The sequence below is a fragment of the Melanostigma gelatinosum genome (assembly GCF_949748355.1).
Source record: "Melanostigma gelatinosum genome assembly, chromosome: 6".
NCBI classification, from domain to species: Eukaryota; Metazoa; Chordata; class Actinopteri; order Perciformes; family Zoarcidae; genus Melanostigma; species Melanostigma gelatinosum.
Window position 1 is genome coordinate 3,683,204 of NC_136639.1, and position 24,392 is coordinate 3,707,595.

The 24,392-nt window shown below is 42.2% G+C and overlaps 3 protein-coding genes across 3 annotated transcripts in view; 1 reads left to right on the forward strand and 2 right to left on the reverse strand.

The window, feature by feature from the left end:
* Positions 1–7,032, reverse strand: part of LOC306778527 (SEC14-like protein 2) — a 31,049-nt gene extending 24,017 nt beyond the window's left edge. The window contains exons 1-3 of the mRNA XM_079270043.1: positions 6,853–7,032; positions 5,146–5,221; positions 526–569 (exon numbers count right to left, since the gene is read on the reverse strand). Coding sequence (XP_079126169.1) covers positions 526–569; positions 5,146–5,221; positions 6,853–6,906 — 174 coding nt within the window. The 5' untranslated portion in view covers positions 6,907–7,032. The remainder of the gene's footprint in view (positions 1–525; positions 570–5,145; positions 5,222–6,852) is intronic.
* A 1,260-nt stretch (positions 7,033–8,292) lies between these two features.
* Positions 8,293–13,964, forward strand: rnf215 (ring finger protein 215; the record flags this gene model as incomplete). Its single annotated transcript, XM_079270371.1, has 10 exons — positions 8,293–8,508; positions 9,069–9,224; positions 9,321–9,392; positions 9,485–9,570; positions 10,183–10,237; positions 10,358–10,462; positions 10,819–10,935; positions 11,458–11,601; positions 11,850–11,952; positions 12,848–13,964. The coding sequence occupies 10 exons, from the start codon at positions 8,293–8,295 to the stop codon at positions 12,868–12,870; spliced, it is 1,077 nt and encodes a 358-aa protein (XP_079126497.1). The 3' UTR covers positions 12,871–13,964.
* A 113-nt stretch (positions 13,965–14,077) lies between these two features.
* Positions 14,078–23,232, reverse strand: ascc2 (activating signal cointegrator 1 complex subunit 2). The gene is made up of 19 exons (XM_079270370.1): positions 23,133–23,232; positions 22,031–22,136; positions 21,733–21,891; positions 21,454–21,627; positions 21,169–21,298; positions 20,952–21,019; positions 20,727–20,840; positions 18,581–18,693; positions 18,409–18,483; positions 18,209–18,313; positions 18,049–18,117; positions 17,844–17,918; positions 17,279–17,510; positions 16,864–17,060; positions 16,503–16,622; positions 16,069–16,293; positions 15,786–15,873; positions 15,291–15,382; positions 14,078–15,027 (listed from the first exon to the last, which is right to left on the reverse strand). Exons 2-19 carry the CDS (start codon positions 22,112–22,114, stop codon positions 14,850–14,852), a joined length of 2,298 nt encoding a protein of 765 aa, XP_079126496.1. The 5' UTR covers positions 22,115–22,136; positions 23,133–23,232; the 3' UTR covers positions 14,078–14,849.
* Between the last annotated feature and the right edge of the window lie 1,160 nt (positions 23,233–24,392).

The window sequence follows — 24,392 nt, forward strand, 5'->3', positions numbered from 1 at the left end:
AATTTATTAGAAATATGCTCAAGACGTTTATTCTTTTTGAAATGTCCATACTGGCCGCAGTTTGGCCGCCTATGCTTTAAACGAATGCTGCCGTTGGTTGGTGGAAGTGGGCAGCCTTTTCAAACTACAACAACTATATATGGCGATAATATATCGGGGTGCGTGTTTGTTCTTCTGCCACCTAGTGGCCACGAACCAGTAAATGCAGCTCTAAGTTCGGTGGCTGTAAACCTTCCTGTCCTTTTAATCACTCACTTGATCCCTTTTTATCTGGATCTTATCTCATCAGGCTGCGATGACTCACTTTCTATCCTCTAATCTGCAGCCACTCCTGAGCTGCTGAGTCTGTGCCGGTACTAATTGCACTTTCACACGCATCAGTTCGTAAAAAGAGGAGGCATTGGGTTTGTACTTCGGCTTTCGATTCAGGACGTGATCTGTATTGAATTACTACAAGAGAGTGACACACGCAGGTACTTGAAAAATGTGTCCTGTCCGCCTCAATAGAGAAGCTGAGCGCGTTACCTTTCGCAGCATGGCCTCCGACTTCTGGACGTTGAAGTTTCTGGCTGAAAAAGAGAAAAAGAGGCTGAGGTTAGGATTTTTCCACGTGGCTAACCGTGACAAACTGGTGTTTCTCTGGCAAGGAATAAGGCATTTTTAGGTGACTTTAATTTAATGTTTTGTACATTGAGGCACGAGTCGGAGTGTCAAAAACCTTCAATAAAGCTCTTAGACAACCAACAGAACAGGTGTCAACGGAAACAATCAGTAGATTACTAAAACGTTACGTGAAACGAATAAACTAATAAATAAATGCCAACAATTATAAAAGAGCCTACATGGTACCACCTCCGTCTACAAGTGACACATTTTAAGAAATACTAAAAAAAAACAGGGAATAAAAAAATAAAGGATGTAAGAATAAAAGGAAATGTGTCCTTTTTAGTCGTAGTGTTTGCACATGCACCAATGCCTGGTGCAAAGTAGTTTCTATTGTATTGTACAGAGAATATCTTAAATTGTATAATTGTAGCTGAAGCCCTCTGGGAATAGAACTCCTCTACTGTAACCTACCGAAGCCAGCGTGTCAGTACGACTGATCCAGACTGTGGACACACACGCTTCACTGTCTCAGTTCTCCAGCTAAGGTGATTATCTCTGCAGCTGGCAGTCTGGTGGAGAAGCACTGAAGTGAGACTTACAACTTACTCCAGCAGTGGATTACAGGCTACCTAATGCTTCAGTCGGGCACCTTAACTAGGACACGGTGACGGTTTCAGTTACAAAGGCACAGAGCAGATCCTGGCAGATGACCAGGCTGTGTATTAGATGAGTCAGCAGCAAGTTTCAACGACTACTAATACACGCTGCTCTGGATGGGTAGATCGCCTTCAGCTTCTTCACACACAACCTCAGTTTCCTTTTGTATAATAAGGTTTTGCGTAATTATATGAGCTGTAGAACAGACATATCAGTGTTCCATCTTAGATAACCGACAGGTGAAGACGTGATGATCTGCATGACGTTATCTTAAGCACTGATAGAGGTTCATAATGTAGCAGAGGGCAATACGAGGGCAAACCCAGTCAGCGTTTTATCTCACACGCCACTGGTTCAGCTTTCATGAAACATGCAGGGACGGTGCACTCGGTCACCCTGACAGTTCTTCTGTAGGTTTCACACTTTTAGAAAGATTAAAACAGTTTGTCTTGTTGTTACCCGACTGATCTGGTGAAGGCGTCATTCTTGGTTAGTCGTTGTAAACAACCAAAAACCAAAAAGGCAGTACAAATAGTATCGTTTGTGCTCTACAGGTAGCTGAAGAAGCTAAAACAGCTATAATCCATGTATGTATGTCAGGAGAGAATATATTATATATACACACACACACATATACAAGTCAAAGGACGACAAACGTCACAATATTTCATGTCATCACAGCATCAAGACCCCAAGCGCCAACCTCCGGCAGTTAGAAACGAAGCCAACGCAGCAACTCCCAAAATGTGCAGTTCCTCAAATGGCCACTTGAGGCAAAGAAAACGAGTCAATCCCCAAAGTCCCCGATGTTCAGAGGCTAAACTCTAGTCTACAGCATAAATCAATATGTTTACAGCCTGCTTCAAAAAATGGTTTTGGTCTCTACAGCTAATATCCCCTTTGATGACAACTGTACGAGGGGTTCATTTTTATCCAACTGACCGGTTTAAATTATATTAAGGTTTAAAGTTTGGCATAATTGAAGGTCTTCGGAAACCTACGGGTGACGTCACGGAAACTACGTCCATATTTTGTACAGTCTATGATCAAGTCCAAGTCAAACTGCACGCATGTGGGCAGGAAACAGGTTCCAACTGGATCCAACACACAGTTCACTTCCATTATTTCACTCACAATAGTACAGTAAACCTTGACACGGGAACATAAACGTCTACGCCCCGCGTTCCCTCAGGGCATATCGTAAACTCTGATGAATTATACACTACATTCATGAGTTCCTTCTCTCTGCTGCCAGCCACAAGTTCACCTGAAATCACTTCTTGACACCTTTTCTTAAATATTGATGCACTTCAGGTTCCCTTGTCTTTAAGTCAATGGTCTTTTTAAATGTGGTTTTGGTTAGATGGCTGGAATAATGTCTGTGGATTTTTAAATGTTTTGTTCTACGATGTATAAAATACGCCAGTAAATCCCCTCTGGTGAATTTAAAAAGCTTTTACGTGTCTTATAAAAAGGCGGTTGCTAACAAGCGGTAAAATAAGACTACAAAATGACATCACAGCGACTCGTCCGCCCTTACAGCCTCGCTGTGTGTACCCGCGCTCATGCAATTGTGTTGTAGTTCGTTTAGAGACAAACGTTAACTTTTTACTTCTGCTGATTTGAATTCAGCCTTCAAAAATCATTAATGTGGTGCTCATTTGTGAAGATTATCTTCATAAATGTTTGTTCGCCAGAGAGCTCATTTTCAGCAATGATAAATAATCCTATTGGCTTTTTGTCAAGGAAACCAGCGCGATGCAAACTTTCGGGGGGGGGGTTGGCCTACAAAAATACTTCATCCTGATCGAAAAGCCTCGCTTTCACTCGATCTCCCGGGAAAAATGAAGGCTTCATTTATGGCACCAAGGAAGTGCGTCAACCAGTGTGCAACCAAAACAGGAAGTGGATATTGCTTTTATCTTCCCAGTGTTACGTATGGTTCTATGTCCTGCTGTGAATGTTTGTGCTCTGTGTGTGCATGTATTCTGTGTATTTTGACTTCTAGGTGCAGCTCCCTGACGAGTAAAAGTTACTTTCCCCAGTTAGCAAAGAGTAGCAATGTACCGGTAAGTAAAAGTTACTTTCCCCAGTTAGCAAAGAGCAGCAATGTAAGTAAAAGTCACTTTCCCCAGTTAGCAAAGAGTAGCAATGTAAGTAAAAGTCACTTTCCCCAGTTAGCAAAGAGTAGCAATGTAAGTAAAAGTCACTTTCCCCAGTTAGCAAAGAGTAGCAATGTAAGTAAAAGTCACTTTCCCCAGTTAGCAAACAGTAGCAATGTAAGTAGAAGTCACTTTCCCCAGTTAGCAAACAGTAGCAATGTAAGTAGAAGTCACTTTCCCCAGTTAGCAAAGAGTAGCAATGTAAGTAGAAGTCACTTTCCCCAGTTAGCAAAGAGTAGCAATGTAAGTAGAAGTCACTTTCCCCAGTTAGCAAACAGTAGCAATGTAAGTAGAAGTCACTTTCCCCAGTTAGCAAAGAGTAGCAATGTAAGTAGAAGTCACTTTCCCCAGTTAGCAAACAGTAGCAATGTAAGTAGAAGTCACTTTCCCCAGTTAGCAAAGAGTAGCAATGTAAGTAGAAGTCACTTTCCCCAGTTAGCAAAGAGTAGCAATGTAAGTAGAAGTCACTTTCCCCAGTTAGCAAACAGTAGCAATGTAAGTAGAAGTCACTTTCCCCAGTTAGCAAAGAGCAGCAATGTAAGTAGAAGTCACTTTCCCCAGTTAGCAAACAGTAGCAATATAAGTAGAAGTCACTTTCCCCAGTTAGCAAACAGTAGCAATGTAAGTAAAAGTTGTCTGTTTTATAAAGACTTCTTACCAAACATTGATTACAAAAGGCACTATTTCTTAGATACAAATACTTTTAGAATCACAAGTTGTACTTGGACACAATGCAGAGTTGAATTTGATCGAAACATTTGTTCTGATCTAGATTATTTTAAGGTCAATCATTAGTGCTCACTGTGGGCCACCTCAGGCTATACAATACATCGTTAGCTTCAAATCAATTAGCTGCACTGAGCTGTCCTCACACAGCTTGAATGGGATCCATCTTTACGAGAAAGAGAAATAACGTGAACCTCTCAGGGCGTACATTTACCAAACACAGACCCCTTATTGTCCGTGTTTGTTCGCTGTGACGCCGTGGTCGTTTAGTAAAGCTTCATTAAAGAGAACAATACCCCTCGCTCAACTCTGAACTCTTCTTATGAAACTTATTTTTGGAGGAAACGTTCCTGGAGCTTTGCAGCAGAGTCAGAGTCCTGACAGACCGTAGTGCGTCTTTAATGCGATTAGCTCTGGATTAGCCTGACACACAGAGCGCTAGCCCTCTGTAGCTGCACTAATCAGGACAAGGCCTCCTTTAATCACTGGCTCCACATTTCCTCCAGAGTATGAACGCGTTTACCAGGTTACCTTTTAGACCTTTTTTAAATATCAAATATAATGTAATTGAATACCTGTTGTACTGCTCTTACTGGCAAAACTATTTCACATTTGGTTTAAAACCCGACGTCTTCCTGATTTGTTTTAACCGCTGCTGAATAATCAGCCGCTTGGTCTTTGTAGTTGTGTTTGGAGCATCCCGTTTGGGTGTTAAAACCATGAGAGTCTCTTTCTTAACCGCTGCAAACAAAGTGTCCACATGTGTTTCATCACGTCCCTTCATGTAATCAACCACTGCAGCTTCTGCTTTTTACAACGACACAGACAGATTTTCTCTGTGAATGCGTGCAAATGACTATAAAAGGCAAATTATCACACATTTTAGCATAAAGGAAAATGATTGTGGGAGAGGTTTTGCTTCTTTTTTTGTGTGTGAGTGCAAGCTGTGGTTAAGGAAAAGCTGCAGGTGTGTTTTTTACATTTCTAAACTCACCTCTGAGCCAGCGTAACAGGAAGTGGTCATGCTGTGCAGGAAGTTGAGGAAGAATGTCTTGTATCCGCTCTCGAAACTGTAGCGTGAGGAAGGGGAGAAGAAGAGAGGTGTGATCAACATGTTCTGCTTCTGAGGATGCAATACTAGGAAGAGACTTTCAAGGAAATGTTTACCCTCATCTTTAAAGTTCTTTTGACCCGAGAGGTAAAACAATTAAAATAAATACAGGACTTTTCTTTGTTTGAAGCCTCTCACTCATTTCAGATTTGTGGGTTTTTATTTCCTAAAGTTGCTGAAACGTGTAACTAATTATAATGCGATGTTGCGCAATGACAATGATTCCACAACCATGGGCACTAATGTGCTGCTTTACCAGCCTCCACTCAGACTTTACACCAGAAGATTAACCTGGCTGCAGGGATTCGCTCCCATACAGACACAAGCGCGAGTCATTAGTGAGCTGTTGTGCAGCAAAGCAAAGGTGTTGGATGAGATTGACATCAGGCCAGTCAAGTGCACGGGGACAAAAACTGTCATCATCATCATTGTATCATTACAATTTCCCTTCATTTGAACCACAAGGCCGACAGCAAACCTTCAAACATAATGGTGAGAGGTGCGTCCACACAGTTACTATGTAGTTTATTCCCCTTATGTGAACATAAAGCAAACAGACTTCCCCTTAAGTTAGACCAACTTTAATCAATCACAACAAACATAACAATCCATCACATATGAATCATATGAAAATGTGGAAGTGAACGACGAACACAAGAACTATGAGGGACAGGAACTCATATTCTGAAAGCACAGCCTTTTATAACAGGTTTATACGGTGCAACTAATTAACAAATGGCTAATAAAATCATTTTAAATGGCTTAAATAGAAAGTAGCCTAATTGTAATGCAATAACGCTGAAAGAATAGTTTAATTGATAAATAACAGAGTGAGATGAGGCCGCCATATATATATATATATATATATATATATATATATATATATAATGTCTCTGAATCATTTATTAAGCAGAAATGTCAAAAGGCCGAAGGGTTAAATGGGTGATTTTGACATTACATCATCGTAAAATATGTTTTATCTTTAGGTTAAGACTGTTGTTTGGAGATAATGAGAAATCTGAAGACATCACGTTGAATTTGAGAACTTGTAAATTAAAATGTAATTGAATTATTGTTTCCCTTAATTCTCAGTGGAAATTATTAATGCAACATTTAATCAATAAATCGATTACTGAAGTGATAAAAAGAATAATCTGTAATGAATTTGATAATACTTGCTGGTTTCAGCTCCTCAAATGGAAGGATTTGATGCTTTTCATTGTCTTATACGAGAGAAAATTAACATTTTTGGGGGGTTTGGACTGTTGGTGGGACCTAACAAGCTATCTAAATATATTACATTGTATACATTATTACTGTGGGGAATTTTAATAGCAATTTTCACGATATTCTGACATTTTACATACAAAATATATTGAAAAATGAAGAAAATTAGTATGACAGTCATGGCTGATCTATAACACTAATTATTAATTTACAAATAAAGAGTGCCTCTGTTAAAATGAGCTGCCAGACAGAGTATTACATAACAGTCTTAGGGATACCAAAAAAAGATAATTTCTAGAGATTTAGAGATACCCCAGTATAAAGCACAGTTATTGTTATGAATATTATTATAGCTAACTTTACCTGCTCCAGTGTTTCAGCCTGTTTAGGACTGAGGTCTCCGACTCTTCCGCTCATGTCTGCAGCGGCTGGAGGATGCGGGATGAAGACGGAGCTCCTTCAGAGTCAACAGACAAGACGGACCCACAGACAGACAACAAGCACCGTCACCGTTGACAGGCGGGGTTGATGCACCCAACGTTGATGCACATTCGCGGCTGCAGTGTCTCGTTATCCTCGTTGTCAGCTTCCTGCAGGTGAAAAAAGTAAACACGACACCTCGTAACGCCCTTAAAACAGAGCTCCGGTCCAACCGGCTGACTAGGCCAAAGATAGGATGACAGGACAAGAGCGTAACTCGTGTCGAAAAAGGAGGAACCAAAAACCGAGGAGAAGTCTTTTCAGAACTAGCTTCTCCAAAACTAGCTTGTAATCCACTAGCATACGTAGTTTTATGAGATAAAATAAGATAATCCTTTATTATCAAGTACTTATTTTAAATAAGATAGTAACTCCCACTGTGCTCCCACTAGCTGCGGGATATTGTTATAAATCAAACACTGAACATAAAAAATACTCTGATTTAACGTGGAGCGGTTGTCCAGGTCCGCATATAGCACGTTTGACGAAATTGTGGCCAAACTATAGAGTGATTCATCTCTGATTAAAGACAATAGACAATCTTTGGTTTCAATCCGAAAATCATGCACATGCGCATATACAATAAGAGGTATTCAATTTGCATTTTTTTGATTGAGTTGTTGCCATCAGATACAATGCTACGCTTAAAGACTGATATGTTGTCACTGTTTTAGCCAAATTTCCTAGATACTAGACGACTTGATAAAACACGCAGGTGCGAAATGGTAGAATTACAGGTCGCGTAGTTTGTCGATTTCAGAGTGGACTCACAAAATATCGGCACATAACGATGATAATTAAGTACTCCTCGTGGTATTAGACGTGAATCACCGCTCTCAAGGCTCCAAACACCGCTCCAGCTGTATTTATAGCGGGTCTGAATCTCGGCTTTAAATCGAAGAATTAAGTATTGGACGGTACACTCTCAAGTTGCTATATCGTCTTTGGTTGTAGAAACTCAACAGCTCAAATGTTAAAATGTTGACGGAGGAACCGTGAATTTTAAGATTACTTATTTTTTTAAGTATACCAGTGGGGTATACGTTAGCTAGAACAACTATATACAATTGTGTTTATTGTGTTTAATTTCCAGTAATGCGTCTCTACCATCTTTGTATACAAGATGATGCTCATCCCGCTACTTCCGGTGTGAACCGGAAGCTGTCTTTTGTTGTTTACATTCTTCGAGGTGTCCAGCTAGCCAACTGGAGATTATAGCAGCTTTTATAGCAGCTTTTTGCAAAATGCCGTTTAACAATTGACCAGGATTATGTATTTATAACCGCTTTCATCTGTATTTCCTCTCCGTCGTTCCTTCGGGCCATGGCTTTAGCTCGCTGCTGGTGCCGTCTCTGGGTAACATTACCGCTCGTCCTGCTGCGGTGGCAGGGGCTGCTGGTCGCGGCGGAGCAGGTCGCTCTGGTGGAGGTCTTCCTGGAGCAGCGGCCCGTGGTCAGCGCTCTGCTCCAGGGGGAGGTGGTGGAGGAGTCCGGCAGGAGCTCCGAGGACCGAGAAGAGCTTGAGGGAGAGCTGGTCCTGGTGAGTCGGTCAGAGGAGAATCATTTATTTATTATGCATGCATGTCTTTTATTGTTGCTTAGCTGTCTGACTGATTTATATATTTCACATACTCTACATGTTTTTATGTTTTGTGCCTCTGACATGGATGTGTTTTAGTGTCTAACAATGCAGCATAATATTGTAACAATACAGCAATATTGTCTTTATTCCATGTTTCTATTCAACATAGTTATCCCTCATTTTATTTGCTTTGTGTGTGTTGAATTTGAGAGCATCAATTTACATCTCTGCATGTGGAACTCATGATCCTGACAGTAAGAAGTAAACAGGAATGTGAGATTTAAAATGTTGTTTATATACTGTGGTTTTTCATCATGATAATTAATCATTTCATCGTTTATATATTGCCTGGTATAATGGTTGGCAGCAGGCATGCTGTTATTGTCAGGTTTGAATTTAGCTTTTGATTTAATGGAGTGAATTTCGGTGGTTTTCTTTGAAATGAAGGACACTTTCCGAGGAGCCCTTTAGCAAGGCAGCTTTCAGGTCCAAGTGTTCAGCATGTATTCTGTCCTCAGGTTCAAGAGGACGAGGAGACGCAGGTGAGCGGAGGAAAGGGAGAGGAGGACACCAAAGAGCAGGAGCTGTGGATCGGGGTGGTGCCTCTGGAGGTGGAGGACAACAAAGCCTCCACCGGAAACCAGGAGTCCTTCACTGACGCCATGGTCAATAAAGTAAGACACTCCCCTTACTCTAAAGCTGTCGTGGATTCTGTTCACACTGATGTGGATTCATACGACACTCTTAACGTGCAAACCTCTCTGTTAAAGATGAAGCGAGCGTTGGTCCTCGGAGCGTCTGCGCTCATCATTCTGGCTCTCAACCAAAACACCGTCAGCGAGGTAAATCTCCTCAAAAACTAAAAGGCTGGCAGAAAATTGAAGACACTTTGTCCAGGTCGTATTCAGGACCATAACATCTGTTTCTGTTGTAGATGGATTTGTCTCAGGTGCTGTCGAAGCCCATCATTGTGATCCAGACATCTGAAAACGTCACCAAGCTGATCGGAGCTCTGCTCAGGTACAGAACACTTTATTATTTATTACTGCCAGCAGGGAAACAGATACTTCCACACACACCTTTACCATCACATCACTGCTAAAAAGCAACAAAATACAGTTTGTTTTATGAATCAGTCGAGTTAAAATGACGTGTCACGTGCTGCCTCGGGTGAGGATTTCCGCCAACAGATCAAACAAAGCTTTCACTGCATGTCAGTATTCTACACTAGTAACTCAACAATGACCAGGTTACGGCAATGTTTCAGCTCCAGCTGTGTCCTGTACCTCACTACTCGTTGAAATGTGTCCGTATTACGTTGAGAGAGTTGTTTACTTACTCGTTGAACCGATATTTCCGGCTTCAAATGATTCATTTTGTATGGCTAGCTACTTGTGTTACCACAGCTTCGATCACTGGCGGTGAAAAGGTTTGGTTAAATAAAAAAAATCAACATGTTTACATATATATATATATATATATATATATATATATATATATATGTATGAATTGAACATTGTCAAACAAAAAGCCAGTGTAATCATAACATGATTCAATATTATTATTATTATTTATGAATCCATAGTGATGGAGAAACTCTATTCGCACTAAATGACAGTTCTCTCTGCACAGGGGTCTTCAAGCGACAGCAAAAATCACATACAAGACGATCCTGCAGGACAACCTGGTGAGCGCCTCGATCTGTCCGCTGACTGTGTGTTTCTCAGTTGTTAGCGCCCTCCAGTGGTGAGTGAACAGATGACAGGCTGAGCTGACAGTGAGCGCATGCTGCTGTGTGTCCGGGCAGGGAGCCACGCTCACGCTGTGGTCCAGCTGCGGTCGGTCGAGAGGAGGCCGCTACGGAGAGTGGCAGGGGGTCATCTGCACGGGAGAGACCAACTCTCAGGTCCAGGTGGGGGAGCCCGAACGAACGTCAGCAATGTTGACATGTTTTCTTAAGGTACCTGTAGACACATTTAAGTGGCCCCAGTGGGAACTTTGTCTGATAGATCAGCGTCGGTTGGGTTTGAAGACTACTTTATATTTCCTCAAAATAATCACCAATGCTACAAACTATTAATTACACAATAATAATATAGATATTTTCTTCATCCTGTTCATTTAATTGTGGCAAGCCAACATCTTGTTAGTGAGTAATTGAGCAGCCCTACCAGAAACACATTCTGCGTTGTGTGGTGCTACAGACCGATCCTTCAGAGGAGCAGTGAAGGTGATGACGTACTGCTGCTCTTCTCTGTGTACCTGTAGAAGTACCTGCAGCAGCTGTGGGACACGGTCCTCCTGGTGGCTCTGATCCTCAGCACAGGAGTCATCGTTCAGGCTCGCTGGCAGAACCACGAGCATCAGAGGAACGATGACCTGGAGGTAAACACCCTAACAATGGTTCATTCACTGAGGCACTGTACTTAATGTACTTAAGTACAATTTTGAGGTACTCATTACTTTAATATTTAAGTTTTCTGATTTCTCCATTCTACATATCTATTTATTTTGCTTTTGCTACTTTCAGTGTATTTTGATACTTTTGTCCTTTAATCAAGGAAACATTTTTTAACGCCTGCTTTTACATCCCAGTATTTTTACATTGTGGTTTTGCTACCTGAGTTCATTTACTGCTGTTTTATCATTCGTATATTTTATTGTCTGACAGCTTTTTGTTAAACACAAATGTTTATTTTATCCCGTAGTTTTCAAAGGTGCTCTTTGTATATTTTAGGTTGAACAAACTATTCTACTCTTCTGTATCTGTGACATACTTTTACTTCACAGGCAGTTCATTTGTACACTGTGGACACAATCTTTGTTAGAAAGTAAAGTGGAGCGTCGAGGGGAACAAATCCCCGGTCCCCGTCTCGATAACAAGTTCTGCTGTGCTGCGTTCTTCAGCTCTTTCCTAAACAGGATGTCCTGAAGAGAATGCTGTCCCTGAAGACCAAAACGTACCGTCAGCCCAAACCGTGGTGTGACCCGTCCCAGCCGGCCGAGACGGACAACTGTGCCGTCTGTCTGGAGCCGTTCAACAACAACCAGGTCGGACAACACGCCCACGTACACACAAGCTCCGATTTAGACTTGGCTGTATCGATTCCCAGGTTGAGTTCAGTAGAGCAAGCGGTAATGTCACGTGAAAAAGACTCTTACTCGTGTACATCTTGCCACTGGTTTGGTTTCTCTGCCTTTGTCATGAAAAAGTTAGTGAGACAGACAGTCTGTGTGCAGGACCGGTGATTCTGCAGTGAATGATGCACGCTGTAACGTGTCCTGTGTTGCGGTCCCAGTGTCTCCGGGTGCTGCCGTGTCGTCATGAGTACCACAGAGACTGCGTCGACCCCTGGCTGCTGCTGCATCACACCTGTCCTTTGTGCAAACGCAGCATCCTCGGTGAGTTCACTTACACATCACTGTCTGTTGACGTTTGATGCACACAAACACCCCTTTGCATATTGACTGTGGTGACCGCTCTGCCGCTCATTAGGCCCATCGATGAGACGAACAGCAACGAAGACGTTTTATAGACGGTGTCACATCAGTGAGGTTCTCCAACAGCACCAGAGCAGCTGTCATTACCTGTGGCTGCTACTTTTTCATGACATTTATTATGACATACTATGCAATGATATCTTTAAGAATGTATTATGACATACTATACTGTTCTGGATATTTGTAATGGCATAGTATATGATTACTTTATTTTTTACTTTTTTATGACTTTTTTTTAAGCCTTACTCTGCTATGATTCTTTCTTCTGGCATGCTAAACTATATCTGTTATGACATATTATAGTATAGACTTTTTTATGTTATGCAAAAGTCATAGTTGTGTGCGTATGTTGTGAATAATGTATTATATCTTAAAAAAAGTCATAGTATAGTATGTCATAATGTCAAAGAATTGTAAAAAAAAACTCATTGTATATATCATGGAAATTGTCAAAATAAAATAGTATTTTATTATTATATATATAATAAAATATATATTAATATTTTGTATATAATAATAAAATACCAGTCAATATGCAAAGGGGTGTTTGTGTGCATCAAATATATCTATAAAATATATCTATTAATATTTTGTAACAAATATCACAAAAAAGTTACAGCATATGTCATGTAAAATATCTCCAAAAATTCATTTTTTAAAATGTCACAAAAAAGTCATAGTATTGTATGTCGTAAAGTTTTACATACATCATTTTACAAAACATATTGGTACATTATAAAAACTTATTGTGTCATCAGGAAATTGAGTCATTGTTTTTTCTTCTTCTTCTCTCCAGGCAGCGTTCGCAGAGATAGTTAACGGTCGCCTCGCCTCCATCGCCGCTGACGCTCTGTGAAAGTCTCGTCTCTCCCTCGGTGACTCTGACCTTTGAGAACTCGCCGCTTCCTCTTACCGGCTAACGGGATTTAGAAGCAAATATAAACTCATTCACAGCAGCTGGTCGGCCAGCCGGACCGTGGAGGGGTCAGACTCTTGACACCTGACCTTCTTCGGGTGGTTGCAACAGAGTCTCAGAGACGTGCGGCGGTAGCGTGAACACAATACTGTGAAGTACTGTACGAGTACTGTTGTGTGTAAACAGTACTTCTTCCTGGGATCATGTTACTGTACACTTTATTTAAATTTGTTTTTTTTGATCGAGAGCGGTGAACATGTGACTCTTCACACAAACAGAGACTTTCAGTTTTTAAAGCTGATAACGTGAGCGAGTCCTCCCGAGTCACATGTTCCCGCATTCAAAGCTTTACGGGTCAACGTGGGACGTCCTGATGCACCAGTCAGTCACGTTAGGGCCGAACGATGTCAATAACTTATTAACGGAGCTAAAACGTGCTTTTATCTAGTGTCCAAACTCATAGCTTGCTATTTATTGAGGTTTAATAGTTGTAGTCCAGATGTAACTACCGGTGGTAGCAGATGTGGATACAATGTTTGCACTTGTCCTTAACATGACTTCACTGCAGAGTGAAAGAAAACAAACGCACCTTATTCATACTTTAGCTGTGAATGTTACAGCAGCTGCAGTTTTAAACTATATTTGAAAGAGATTTCAAACAGGTGGTGAACATTTCAGTCAGCTGGACTTTCAGCCTCTGATTATATTTATCTGCTTATTTCCTTTTAGACGGTCTGTGTGAAGGAAGTCAAAACCAGTTTTAATTTAATATTCAAACAGGTGGTCGTCTCATTCATCAGGTGAACGTGTCTTCTGACGTACGGCTGAACAGTAACAACCTGAGTGATTCGATTTGTACTTAACATCTTGGATCAGGGGCAGTGAAATGTGTGCTTCATATTGATGTAGACATGAGTCATCTCATCCAACTGTTGGCACGAAAGCTAATTAGACTTAAAATAGAAAAGTATAACTGTATTTTTACATACAGTAAAATTCTACACCAGTGTAAATTGTAGATTTCTGTGCAGCCGTACTCTGAAGCATCTTCACTTTACTGTGAAAGGAAAAAGACATTTTTGTCAGTGACGACTCAAAGGATGTCAAAAACAAAGTGTTATTGTATTTATTTCATGTTTTCATTTTTGCAACATCAACTCCAAGAAGCACTTACATGTGCTTTGTTTTTTTTTGTTACAAAATGCTCTGATAGATCTGTTCTCTTTGTAGAAGATAGTCTGTGCATGGCGACATGTCGGAGGTTTCCTCCTCGCCTCCGTACAGCACGGGCTGCCAAACGCCACGTCTGATCTGTTACTGAAGGCCGGACAACAGCGGTGGGAGCCGGCTTCTCCACGAGCTGCTCATACAGGACGCGCAGTCTGCCGCTGAGGTCTGTTCATTGTTCCTCCAGCTACAGAAGGAACCACAGTCTCTCCCAGCAAAACACCTGGATGTTGCTTCCTTTTATTCCTATGTTGTCTATTCGATGATGATGTCACAGAAACATCTTAATAATAAACTGATTTGTTACTTGGCAAAAAATAAAGGTCTTATTCTTTGTCCTCGGTCTCCGGCTCTCACTCACGACTTTTTTTTTTTTTTAATGAGCTAAGAAAAGAAACTCCTTGAGGCCCGATCCCTAAAAGCAGATGTTTAGAGTCTCAAGCTGCTCGGCAACATCCGATCTCAAGTGTGTAAACTAAAGCAACTTTTCATCAACAGCTCGACACCTTCTGTGCCTTTTTCCTTCAAGCGAACACGGTGGCTTTGTGTTTGTGGGGACAAATGTAAACCAGACAAACAGCCGAGCCCCCGTTGTTCTGTCCCTTCACCGGCTCCGTCAGTCGCTTTTGTTTCGAGCAGCGGGTCGTCACGCCGGTCACGAGGGGATCATGCCTTTGTTCCTCTTGCGGTCGGCCATGTTGCGGCGGTTGTGGTTCGCCCCGCGGCTCTTGTTGGCCTCCTTCTTGCGTCGGTCCAGCAATGTGTCCAGGTTCTGTCCGTGGCCTTTGGGTTGACCCACCACGCTGCTGGGAGGACGCTGCTCCGGCCGGAAACTGGAAGAGAGAGAGACGATGAAGAGAAGGCAACAAAAGATCAGCGGACGTCCTGCAACACCCAAGACATTCTGGACTCTGACTTTTTATTGCAGTCACAGTACAGTGTCCTATGACTAAGTCTCACTTCAGACATTTTAATGCCGTACTATACTGTGACACTAAAAGCAGATGTTTGGAGTCTGAAACACGTCGCGCTGCTTGTGAACATGAACTCTGTCCTCCTGAAGGAAACGCAGGAGGACAGAGTGAGAGCGTCTCACCCTTTCCTTTGATGCATGGCAGCTCTTCTAGCTTCAGCCCTCTCCCTCAGCAGAGCCGGGTCCTGAACAAACTGGTCCCTGTTCACATTGTTCTGAAATACAATGGATTCACATTGTTAACACATGAAGAACAAAACATTGATTTAAAAAGACTCCAAGAACCTGAAGGATTACAAAGCTTACAGCTGGTAAAATGGTCTAAATGTGCAATTGTAATCTATTACTACTGATGACGTTAAGATAATCACAAGTACAAGTTGTTTTAGCATTTCTGATCATTATTAAATAGTTAATTATAAGCTCACACTTTTACCAGTTTATAACAGTTATGTATAAAACACGTATATTTCTAAAACGGTCTTCGTTTAAACTACGTGCATAATAATCCAGTAGGAGTAAACAGCTACACTGGTTAAAACAAGTAAAGTCAATATTTTGCATTGAAATGTTTTTCCTCCGTGATGCTGGATCTCCTGTTTTGGAGCGATTCAGTACCTGTAGCGGCTCTTCCTCTTCATCTTCACCCTCCTCCTCCAGCTCCGGTTTGTTCCCTTTCCTCAGGATCTGTGGAACCGTGAAAGGCCTGCAAATAAAACGAGAACAAGTACTCTGAATAATTAGCAATCCACCACAAGAATCGCATATTCCAAATTTAAAAAGCATCCTGTCAAAATGAAAAACGTGTCATGAACACAGAGCTTAAAGTTCTCCAGCTGGGTTTGAAATCTTTACTTTCATATGATCAGCCACCTTTTAATTATAAGTGTGAGTGATTTACCTTCTGCTCAGTAAGCTGTCTCCATCCAGGTCGTTGGCTCCCACTTGGCTCATGTCATACGTGTCGTCGTACTCGTCGTCGTAGGCGTCCAGGTCGTAGGCTTCTGCACTGTCCCCGGGTTCAATGACCACCTCGTCCACCACCGTCTCGTAGGCCCGGTATCGAGCTTTCTGCTCCGCTATGTGCTGCTTGTCGTTCAGCAGCTCTTGAGCGCTCTCCCCTTTCCTGCAAGAGGAAGACAACAAGAAGATTACACCTGAGCTCAGGCAGTCTCACCTGCCCTTCACCGTCTTTACACACAAGTAGATGTGCGGTTTGTAAATGGTTTTAAATCAGGTTTTTGAGAGGATCTGAACGTCCCACTCGGCTTCTATTAAACAGTTTGAGCAGGATGTTTATTAGCACATCAGGTAAGTCTTTACTCCTGCTCTTACCTCCTGCCCTTCCAGATGCGAGACATGTCCACCTGGTCTCTGCGGAAAACGTCAAACTCATCGTCGTCAAACACGTTGGATCTGACATTCAGAACATCTGGAAGCTCCTCCTTCACTGGCCTAAAGGGGCAGAAGAAGAGCGGGGTCAAAGATGGCCGACTCACCCTTAACTTCAGTACTATCCACTCTTCTCATACCACAGATCATCTGTATAGTATAGCTGCAGCAAAAATGCATTTTCTTTACATTTAAAGCTGCTATTGAGGTTTGCTTATGAAGCTTTGAATGTCTGTCATCATATTTAACGTTAAATATTAACTTTATATGTAAAGGCCATCCGCGTGTGTGTGTGTGTGTTCACCTCGGCATGGCCCGGTCCATCTTGTCCAGGTTGGGGGCCAGCCGGTCCTCCAGGATGTTGTTGATGACCAGCTCAGAGCTGTAGCCGTACTCCTGCAGGCAGGCCAGCAGGAAGCCTTCGCCCAGATCCGGCAGCAGCTCCCTGATACACGACAGCAGAGACTCGAGCTCCGCCTCGCTCACCGCACAGCCGGCGCCCTGACGATCACAGACATATATATATGGATGTGGGAAACTACGACAGGAATTTCTCACTATTTTGTTATATTTTATAGACAAAGCGATTAACTTTAGCCTCACATTTTAAGCAAACATTATGACATTATCTGCGAAAACTCCCTCAACTAACTGCTTATAATAAATACAGGACACTCATAGAAACGTATTAAATTAGCTGTATTAATCACAGAACTCACATGGTTTCCTTTTCGGGGAACATCCAACATGGCCTCTGCTCCCCTCAGACTCTCTCCTCCTTCTGTTTCTCTCTCCTCCTGAAATTTAAAGCCGGATGAGGAGGAGGTGGAGGCGGCAGCAGCACCGCCCGCTGCTCGCTGATGCCGAGTCTGGCTGTGCGGTCTCCGTCGCCCCACGCTGTCCCAGGCGCTCTCCACCCCCTGGAGCAGGTAGGACGTCCTGGTCTCATCGCTGAGGGAAGCAGGCGGTTAAGGAGATGAAACGACTAATAATAGACATTATAGTCTGCTACCGACAACAGGTGAAAGCGACCGTAGTAATACTTTATTTCTTTCACAAAATAGTTTCCTCTTTCGCTCTTTATTCAGTGAAGCTCCCTGCAAAGGAACACTGAAGGCAGAAGAAAAGGTCACTGCGTCTGTGAAGAGGCTTCAAAGCAGTTTGAGTTCATTACGCTTTTGTTGCATGTTGGTCTATTTGAAACGTCAGACGCTTTCAGCGTGTTTGGGCCTTAAGCCATGAAGTCTGTTGTTAGAGTTCCTGCTTTAAGCGTGAGAAGGATACATGAGAGGGAGGGCCTGTTGGAGGAGGCTGATGTCGTCTGCGATGGAGAACTGCTCATCATAGTCCGACAAGAACCTGAGGGGACAGAAGAAACCTCTTCATGCACTTTGTCATTGCACTTAAAAAGAAAAATCACTAACAAACAAGCCCCCCCCCCCCCCCCAGAGCCTCGGCGGTGACCCCAGATCTCAAGCAGGAGTTTTACCTTTTCTCAGGTAAAAAAGACGTGAAATGTTGTAGGAGCTCCTCTGCAAAGGTTTGCATGTTTTCTCCCCTGCAAGGCAACAACATCCAGCAGGATTCATTTGCGTGTGTGCGTTATGCCAATCCTGTTAAGATGCACGATGAGAGTGTGGACGCCTCACCCCTCCAGGATCGGCTGCAGGCAGGTGTGGTGCAGCAGCAGGTGAGCCATCTCCACTATCTTACGACAGGAGTGGGACAACCTCTTCCACAAGTCCTCCTGAAGACTAAAGGAGGGTTTGGATTTCATTCATTAAGGTATTCATCGAGTGGGTCTCAATCTTTTGGCCTTTTTAAAGTGTTAAATTCATCAGAAACTCACCCTTTATCGTCAAAGTTTCTCTTCCTCACCGCGTTCTCGAGGTCAGGCACAGCGGTCTCATAAAACGAGGTCAGTCTGTCAGGAGACAAAAACAAAAACCGATCACGAGAAGCTTCTTCCGGAGGTATATAGCTGCGATAGCGACAGTTACACTTCATGTGTGTACTTCTACCTGCTGAGGAAACCGTGGGAGTGGAAGCTGGAGCAGGCGGCGGGGAAGATGTCCAGGAAGGCATGGATGGTGGTGGTGGAGTCACACAGGTACAGAACCAGATCTACGAGATCCTGAAGAAGAAAACACACAAACACGATCAAAGACGTGAAGCTAGGGCTGGGCGATATGGCCTAAAAAAAAAATCTCCGATTTTTTTACAAAAAATCAGATTCACGATTTAAATCGATTTTTTTCCCCCAAAATTTTTTGCAGATGACAGAAGCTGTTGAAAACATTTTTTTCTTTTATTTTGTGATGATTTTCCCAAGTAGGTTGATAAAAATAAAGTGCAAACAAAACCTGAACATTGTAGAAAGGTGCCTGTAGTATACAAAAAGTATTTGGTCACTCTTTTGTTTGCCTGAATCATTTAAATATAAAATTAAATTAAACATAACATTAAATGGCATTAAATAGTAGCCTTCCATTGTAAACAACTGTGCAAATGTAACTTTTTACAGTAAGCTTTTCTAACTGAATACACTGATACAAACACAGCATGAAATAAAATGTATGTGACCCTTTAACATTCACATTTTCAAAAGTGCAACATCTGATCTAACATCAACATAACATATTTTGCACAGTAAATAAGTGCATGTAAACAAAATCAAGTGCATTCACAACATAACCAACAGTATTAAACAGTAGTGCATGTTTTTTCTAAATATTTTTGCCAGGAAGACAAGCCTGTCTACTACCTCTGGCTTCAGGCATGCACGGTGGCATGTAACAATGCCCTCCCACACACTGAAAAGCCTCTCAGAGGGGGCACTTGTAGCTGGCACAGAGAGGTATTTCTTTGCTAAAGTACTTAGCCTTGGAAAGTTAAGTTGGTGACGCTTCTACCAGTCAAGTGGATCGGTGTCTGGGTCAACCTGCTGGACCACAGGTCAGTTGTTGCGGAGTAGAATGACATCCCCTCCAGCTCCGCAGAAATCCTTTGGCGTGTACTATTGTACAGCCGAGGCAAGGCAACGTCAGAAAAATGTTTACGGCTTGGTAGCACGTATCTGGGGTCCAAAGCTTTGAGAAGGTGAATAAACCCCGGCTTTTCCACGGTGTATATGGGCACCATATCTTTTGCGATATACATCGCGACTGCATCCGTGATGGCTTTCCACCGGGCACTCTTCTTCTCATGCGGAGTACAGTTGGTGAATGTCTCCAAAATGCTGGGTTGTTGTTGTGAGGTGGCGGCGGCGGCGGCGGCGGCGCTTGTGCTCCCGCGGTCCTGCTCCCTCCTCAGGGCAACAACACCTCTCCCACTCGGCGGCATGCCTCTGTTTGAGGTGCTGCATTAAATTTGTTGTGCTGCTTGATTTTGTAGCAATAGCTTTTAGACAGACCTTACATCGTGGTGCTGTTTGTTCTGTGTCAGATGACACGAACCCGAACCATTTCCAGACTACCGAAGACACATTCTTCCCTCTCTTATGAACGAGAGCTTCACTGCTGGCCGCCATTGTTTTCGTTTGTAAACAATGCGCGCGCACTCTACTACGGGAGCCCAACGGGGGGGAGGGGTGGGGGCGATTTTCTCGATTTTCAATAAAACACATCGCCTTAAAGCACACATTCGAATTAATCGATTAAATCGATTTATCGCCCAGCCCTACGTGAAGCAGATAAAACCACTGAGCGTTCCCGTCACCGTCAGCAAACCAGATAACTGAATATCCAAATATAACATTTCACATCTTCATCAACTCGGATTTAAAACCTTTTAAACAGAAGGTTTAACTCATTTTCTGAATTGAATATAAGATATTAAATGGTGACATGTTCGACCCATTCAGCGCCTGGATTTGAAGACTCTTCTATAACTTGTGGACAAACTACACATCTACAACAGAATGAAATTATAACCCTTGGAGAAGAGGTCAGCGACGCCAACCTTTTGAATTATTACGTGTAAAAACAGATTACTAACGAGTTCCGAAGGAAAGCCTGATTTATTTATCGAGGCTTGAAGCAGAAAAATGTCCTCCGTGTGTTGCGATAATAAATCAAGTTATATCTGAATAATCACTGTCACCAGAGCAGCCTGTTTTGTTAAGCCCTGCATGCTGTTGATGTCTGTAGATGTGCGTGTTGGTCTGACCTGCTGGCTCATGGTCATGGCAGTGCGCTGTTTCTGTGAGTTCAGCTTCATCGGCTCCATGGCGGCGGCTCCCTCACAGTAGAGACCACACTTACCCAGGATGGTGTCGAACACCTGAGGAGGGAAGAGAAGGAAAGGAGAGAGGAGACGATATATCATCGGTGTGTCTTTAAATCACCCCTTAATATCTTTTACCAGTCTTACACTTTTTAAATATGATCTCACCTGTAACACAGTGGGAACCGTCTCATCCAAGTCGACGTAGTAAGACGGCTGCTGGGTAAAGATATTCTCTAAAAGAAATACATCGTTATGAAAGTTAACAAATAGTGACGACACACATTAAAAACCACCAATCTTCACTCCACATTCTAATCACAAAATATTCCATTTAAGTCATCAACATACATAACAACATCCGTAATGATTAGAAACAGCTCACCGATCATCTTGTTCAGCAGCTGGCTGTTGCCCTTTCCAAAGAGCACACACAGATCCAGGATTTTGGGAATGTCAAACAGGAAGTTCTCATAGATAATTTCTCCAAACACAGCCGGGGTGAGGAAGCTCTCCTGTGAAAGAGGAGCACAAAGCAACCGGTTCAACAGCATGTGAAGGCTGTGTACTTGGGCTGTGTACTCATTTGATTATGCAAACAATAACTGGTACGTCTGATGAGTAGAGCATTGTTCCCTCTCTCGAGTTCATATTTGGATACTGCTCCTACCTTGGACTCCTTGTGTGTGGCCATCCGGAGGAAGGTCAGGAAGACGGCCCTGTGGACGCAGCGCTGCATGTCGACCACCGCCGGAGAGGAGGGCAGGGCGGCGAGGTCGAGGCCGCGAGGAGCGTGGTGCAGGTACGAGTCCAGGCACCTCTGCAGAGAATCATCGAACACCACCTGGTGGAGGAGACGGGAAACATCTGAATCTACAGTGTGTTTTCATTCATTTACATTTCTTTCTTTGTGGCTCAGAGAGATGTTTGCAGATTACCAGCCTCTCACCTGACACCAGAACTTGTCATGGGGCAGTGCAAGCAGCCAGTCCAGGTCCTCCGTGATGAATTTGGCATGTTCCAAAAACTCCTCCGCCTCGGCGGGAGAGCCGTCTTCTGGCGGGGGTTTGTAAGGCACGAAGCAGCGCTCCTCCTTCCTGGCCGGGTGCTGAATGTGGAACAGAGAGCAGCAGAGGTTTGACTCTCAGAAAACTGGTCTTTGTGAGAGGCAAGTCTGGTGATTCCTGGAGAACCACACACTGATGATTGAGTGCATTTTCTGTTTAAAAAGAGGAGGTTTGACTCACCAGTGCAGGCAGCGTGTTCTCTTTCCCCAGCGGGCCCAGCTCGGTCACCTGCTGCTCATCCAGTGGCACTCGGGCGCAGGCCATGGCTCCTCCCTCTCTAGTTTCTCTATTAAATCACAGCAATATTGGTCATTTCAGCAGACTTGTAGGTGTTTAAAAGGTATATAATTTATATTTGTTGCTAGTTAATAGTTTCTCAATTGGATGTCCATTGAGTATTGTACAGTATATCGGATCTATAGTGTATACACCTAATCATACCACCAGCTGTTTAATCTATAATATCTACTGTAAGCATTTCTTTAAGTTACACACTGTACTACAAATCCATTAGTATATCTACACTGCTCACTATGGGCACACTGTCCATACTGTATATGTCTCGTGTATTTATACCCCATAGTGTTTATTGTACTCATACTATATTTTATTCTGTATATTATTTACTGCTTTTTGCACTTCTGGTTGATGTAGTCTCAGTAAATTGCGTGTACTCTTTGCAGTGACAGTAAATTTAATCTAATCTAGTCTAATGTTTTTAATCAACAACAGTACCATGGTCACATACTTGTACATTAACTAGATGTCAGTACCATGGTCACATACTTGTACATTAACTAGATGTCAGTACCATGGTCACATACTTGTACATTAACTAGATGTCAGTACCGTGGTCACATACTTGTACATTATTAACTAGATGTCAGTACCGTGGTCACATACTTGTAATTATTAACTAACGTTAGATGTCAGTACCGTGGTCACATAGTGTACATTAACTAGATGTCAGTACCGTGGTCACATACTTGTACATTAACTGCATTTTTATAATCTGTAGAGACAATTCTCCTTTAACGTTACATTATGACTTACTGACAGATTCGCAGGTAACAGAGTCTAAACAGCTGAATCAAAGGGAGCTCCTGTTAGCTTGTAAGCTACACACAGACACTCTGATTAGTTAGCTAACGTTAAGTTAACTAACGTTAGCTAACTAGCTAGCCGGCGACTTTAAAACCGTCCTCTCGTGGCCTTGTGTGTATAATAACAATTGTGACGTTACCGGACATTATAATTATGATAAGTTCATACATATGCTCACCTGTTATAACACGACTCTCTCTGTAAACTCGCTCAAGCCATGTCATCAAAGTCGTCGCTGCTCTCGACAGTTTCGTTTCCAGACAAAATTCTAATCACCGGTGTTTGACCCGGAAGTGACTTAGCGGTGTTCTTCTTCTTCTTCTTCTTTCTTTACATTTCAGTGTCTTTACTGCCCCCTGGTGGGCACCAGAGCGCAGCACTAGTGTGGTGAACAGAAATGTTAAGCTTTGTCTTTGTCTGTCATAAAAAGTATTTTATTGCATCCTCTCCAGATGCTGTTTTGCCTTAATGGAAAGTAATTAAGTACATTTACTTAAAACTCAAGTATTTAAATACAGAGTCAGAAACCATCCCTGTGCAAAAACCCTGTAACACTAATATTCATTAGCAATCAAACATGTAAATATGTCATACCGCACAATGTACCTAGATACAGTACTTGAGTAAATGTACTTAACGTATTGTATTTTCCACAAATGAATACTTTACTCGAGTACTTACCTTATTCTGCTACTTGATACTTCTACTTTATTTGACCACACACTGCTTTAACCCAGGAACAAGACATTCGCTTTGAACCCTCCAATAATATAATAGTAATTCATCATTTTTCTGTGTGAGAAAGTTTGAAACTTTCAAATATTTACAGGCAACATACAATAACTTCTACAATTGTCCATTTAATTCCCAGTAAAGTAAAAAAAGATGGGCGGAAAAAAATACAATCCCATGAATGTTAGAGGAGCTGAACCATGAAAAATGAGATAAACAAATCCAAAAAGAGAAAATCCTCCATGTGATTTGGTTTGTTTGTCTCGTACCTTTAAAAGAAAGAAGGTACAAAGTACATCTGCTATACTATCTACAGAATATTACACCTGTATACTGTCTGAAGCTTTGCTCTCAGAGAGGACTATAGGGAGAACAGATCATTTGCACAGAACATAAATAAGTTGAATAAACTGTTAAGAAGACTAAACAAGACAATAATGTCGCTTGACACATGATTTTCTTGGAAAAGAATGTTTATAAAAAAAGATGTCCACGACACACTGAAGGATGTTGAGGATTCCAATTGATTACATTTGGTACAATATTTTTTATTATTAAATTATAAAGTCTGAGAGCACATCAATAAATTATCAAAATCTCCAGAAAAGTCAAACATTGGTTTATAACAGGGGTCTCAAACTCATTTTCACTCCGGGCCACATCAGCATCACGGTCGCCCGGTTGTAGGCCGGTTGTAATGTAAGAC